Source organism: Scomber japonicus, chromosome 3, assembly GCF_027409825.1.
Source record: "Scomber japonicus isolate fScoJap1 chromosome 3, fScoJap1.pri, whole genome shotgun sequence".
In the NCBI taxonomy this organism is placed as follows: domain Eukaryota; kingdom Metazoa; phylum Chordata; class Actinopteri; order Scombriformes; family Scombridae; genus Scomber; species Scomber japonicus.
Genome location: NC_070580.1, coordinates 39654286 through 39658753, shown reverse-complemented (window position 1 = coordinate 39658753; position 4468 = coordinate 39654286). Strand labels below are relative to the sequence as shown.

The 4468-nt window shown below is 54.9% G+C and overlaps 1 protein-coding gene across 1 annotated transcript in view; it reads left to right on the top strand.

Annotated features, from left to right (window-relative positions):
* LOC128355441 (potassium voltage-gated channel subfamily KQT member 2-like) overlaps positions 1 to 4468 on the top strand; it is a 22686-nt gene extending 18218 nt beyond the window's left edge. The window contains exons 16-19 of the mRNA XM_053315679.1: positions 1716 to 1847; positions 3326 to 3446; positions 3526 to 3701; positions 3778 to 4468. Coding sequence (XP_053171654.1) covers positions 1716 to 1847; positions 3326 to 3446; positions 3526 to 3701; positions 3778 to 4468 — 1120 coding nt within the window. The remainder of the gene's footprint in view (positions 1 to 1715; positions 1848 to 3325; positions 3447 to 3525; positions 3702 to 3777) is intronic.

Here is a 4468-nt window from a genome sequence, read left to right as displayed (position 1 = left end):
GACTCAGGACGGTGCTGACGGTGGTCCACAAGGTTTAAATAGAGACCAGCACACGGACTCAGGACGGTGCTGACGGTGGTCCACAAGGTTTAAATAGAGACCAGCACACGGACTCAGGACGGTGCTGACTGTGGTCCACAAGGTTTAAATAGAGACCAGCACACGGACTCAGGACGGTGCTGACTGTGGTCCACAGGGTTTAAATAGAGACCAGCACACGGACTCAGGACGGTGCTGACTGTGGTCCACAGGGTTTAAATAGAGACCAGCACACGGACTCAGGACGGTGCTGACGGTGGTCCACAAGGTTTAAATAGAGACCAGCACACGGACTCAGGACGGTGCTGACTGTGGTCCACAAGGTTTAAATAGAGACCAGCACACGGACTCAGGACGGTGCTGACGGTGGTCCACAAGGTTTAAATAGAGACCAGCACACGGACTCAGGACGGTGCTGACTGTGGTCCACAAGGTTTAAATAGAGACCAGCACACGGACTCAGGACGGTGCTGACTGTGGTCCACAAGGTTTAAATAGAGACCAGCACACGGACTCAGGACGGTGCTGACGGTGGTCCACAAGGTTTAAATAGAGACCAGCACACGGACTCAGGACGGTGCTGACTGTGGTCCACAGGGTTTAAATAGAGACCAGCACACGGACTCAGGACGGTGCTGACGGTGGTCCACAAGGTTTAAATAGAGACCAGCACACGGACTCAGGACGGTGCTGACGGTGGTCCACAAGGTTTAAATAGAGACCAGCACACGGACTCAGGACGGTGCTGACTGTGGTCCACAGGGTTTAAATAGAGACCAGCACACGGACTCAGGACGGTGCTGACTGTGGTCCACAGGGTTTAAATAGAGACCAGCACACGGACTCAGGACGGTGCTGACTGTGGTCCACAAGGTTTAAATAGAGACCAGCACACGGACTCAGGACGGTGCTGACTGTGGTCCACAAGGTTTAAATAGAGACCAGCACACGGACTCAGGACGGTGCTGACGGTGGTCCACAAGGTTTAAATAGAGACCAGCACACAGACTCAGGACTAGAGCTAGTCAGGGAAACATCGGACGAAGACCAGGATCTTGTATCTGTGCTGGGAACAAACTACTAACCCTGTTAGTGACGGGTTAACCCTCCAGTATCCACAGTCTAAGAGATCGATCAGGTCTACAGAGACCCGGGTTAGGACTGACCCATGTTCTCTGTCTTAGTCTGATGCGGTTCATGGTGTCTAAGAGATGGATCAGGTCTACAGAGACCCGGGTTAGGACTGACCCATGTTCTCTGTCTTAGTCTGATGCGGTTCATGGTGTCTAAGAGATGGATCAGGTCTACAGAGACCCGGGTTAGGACTGACCCATGTTCTCTGTCTTAGTCTGATGCGGTTCATGGTGTCTAAGAGATGGATCAGGTCTACAGAGACCCGGGTTAGGACTGACCCATGTTCTCTGTCCTAGTCTGATGCGGTTCATGGTGTCTAAGAGATGGATCAGGTCTATAGAGACCCGGGTTAGGACTGACCCATGTTCTCTGTCCTAGTCTGATGCGGTTCATGGTGTCTAAGAGATGGATCAGGTCTATAGAGACCCGGGTTAGGACTGACCCATGTTCTCTGTCCTAGTCTGATGCGGTTCATGGTGTCTAAGAGATGGATCAGGTCTACAGAGACCCGGGTTAGGACTGACCCATGTTCTCTGTCCTAGTCTGATGCGGTTCATGGTCTCTAAGAGGAAGTTTAAGGAGAGTCTGAGACCGTATGACGTCATGGACGTGATCGAGCAGTACTCAGCGGGACACCTGGACATGCTCGCCCGCATCAAGAACCTCCAGTCCAGGTAAGTCCTCTGACCTCTGACCTCTGACCTCTAACCTCTGACCCTACTGGTTCCTCATCAGTCATGTGACTGAGATGACCTCTGACCTCTGACCTCTGACCTCTGACCCGGACCCTACTGGTTCCTCATCAGTCATGTGACTGAGATGACCTCTGACCTCTGACCCGGACCCTACTGGTTCCTCATCAGTCATGTGACTGAGATGACCTCTGACCTCTGACCCGGACCCTACTGGTTCCTCATCAGTCATTTGACTGAGATGACCTCTGACCTCTGACCTCTAACCCTACTGGTTCCTCATCAGTCATGTGACTGAGATGACCTCTGACCTCTGACCTCTGACCCGGACCCTACTGGTTCCTCATCAGTCATGTGACTGAGAGAACATTACGTACATAGAACAGTGAATGTTTCTCGTCTTCTGACCAATCAGTGAGTCCAAACCCTCAATCAGAGTAACCCGCCAATCAGAGTAACCCGCCAATCAGAGTAACCCGCCAATCAGAGTAACCCGCCACTGAAACCAAAGGGTCTGGGTTAGTCTGGGTTAGGGTCTGGGTTAGTCTGGGTCAGGGTTAGTCAGGGTCTGGGTTAGTCTGGGTCAGGGTCTGGGTTAGTCTGGGTCAGGGTTAGTCAGGGTCTGGGTTAGTCTGGGTCAGGGTCTGGGTTAGTCTGGGTCAGGGTTAGTCAGGGTCTGGGTTAGTCTGGGTCAGGGTCTGGGTTAGTCTGGGTCAGGGTCTGGGTCTGGGTTAGTCTGGGTCAGGGTCTGGGTCAGGGTTAGTCTGGGTCAGGGTCTGGGTTAGTCTGGGTCAGGGTTAGTCAGGGTCTGGGTTAGTCTGGGTCAGGGTTAGTCAGGGTCTGGGTTAGTCTGGGTCAGGGTTAGTCTGGGTCAGGGTCTGGGTTAGTCTGGGTCAGGGTCTGGGTTAGTCAGAACTTAATCTAATTTTTCTCCACGGTTTGTTAATATGATGTCACTGTGTGCTGTCACTGTGTGATGTCACTGTGTGCTGTCACTGTGTGATGTCACTGTGTGCTGTCACTGTGTGATGTCACTGTGTGCTGTCACTGTGTGATGTCACTGTGTGATGTCACTGTGTGATGTCACTGTGTGCTGTCACTGTGTGATGTCACTGTGTGCTGTCACTGCGTGCTGTCACTGTGATGTCACTGCATGATGTCACTGCGTGCTGTCACTGTGTGATGTCACTGTGTGCTGTCACTGTGTGATGTCACTGTGTGCTGTCACTGTGTGATGTCACTGTGTGCTGTCACTGTGTGATGTCACTGTGTGCTGTCACTGTGTGATGTCACTGTGTGATGTCACTGTGTGCTGTCACTGTGTGATGTCACTGTGTGCTGTCACTGCGTGCTGTCACTGTGATGTCACTGCATGATGTCACTGCGTGCTGTCACTGTGTGATGTCACTGTGTGATGTCACTGTGTGATGTCACTGTGTGATGACCTTCCTGATTGGCAGGGTGGATCAGATCGTTGGTAGAGGAACACCAATCACAGACAAAGACCGTCCCAAAGCAGCCAGTGAGGAGCTCCCTGAGGACCCGAGCATGATGGGACGGCTGGGGAAGGTAGAGAAGCAGGTAACCAACGGCAACCAGCCCAAACTCTAACCACAACCTGCAAGGTGTGGACTCTGATTGATCCTCTTCGCTCCCTTAGGTCCTGTCCATGGAGAGGAAGTTGGACTTCCTGGTAAACATCTACATCCAGCGAATGGGAATCCCTCAAGCCGAGACCGACGCCTACTTTGGATCCAAAGAACCGGAGCCGGCGCCGCCGTACCACAGTCCGGTGGACCAGCTGGAGAAGAGCCAGTCCATCCCCAAGATCCTGCAGTCAGTACCAAACAGAACCGTGTTTTTACCGTGTTTACGGGGTGTTGGCGTGTTTTTAACGTGTTGCTGTTTACAGGGTGTTGCCTAGCGACCACGTAGAGAAGGCTCGGTTCGGGATGAAGATGGTCCGCTCCAGCAGCTCCACCGGACACAGAAACAACAACGTCCCCACCTGCCCACCCTCTACCTCCTGGCAACCAATCAGCTCCCAGCTGCACCAGGCCCCGCCCCCTCCTCCGCGTAGCCATGGCAACACTCCGAGTCCGGTGGGGGACGGGTCGCTGGTTCGACTCCCGCCTCCTCCGGCCGGAGAAAGACACGGAGGGAACCGAACGAACCGCCACAGCGCCAGTGACCGAGGGGGGTCAGAGAGACCAGAGAAGGGAGGAGAGGGGGCCGCCGTGACCAGGGGAGGAGGAAGAGGAGGGGGAGGGGGAGGAGGAAGAGGAGGGGGAGGGGAGGAGGTGAAGCCGGATAGTGACACTTCCATCTCCATCCCGTCCGTGGACCACGAGGAGCTGGCGCGCTCCTTCAGCAGCTTCTCCGTCTCCCAGTCCAGAGAGAACCTGGACTTCCTGGGCAGCAACTTCTACCCCCCCGCCTCCAGCCCGGGGGAGCGGGGGGGGCGGGGGGGGCGGGAGCGGGGGGAGAACGGCGCCCGCTGCGCCACCGTCCGACCGTACATCGCGGAGGGGGAGTCGGACTCCGACTCGGAGCTCTGCGCTCGCTCACCGCACTCGGATCAGGCCTGGACCGGAACCAAGTAG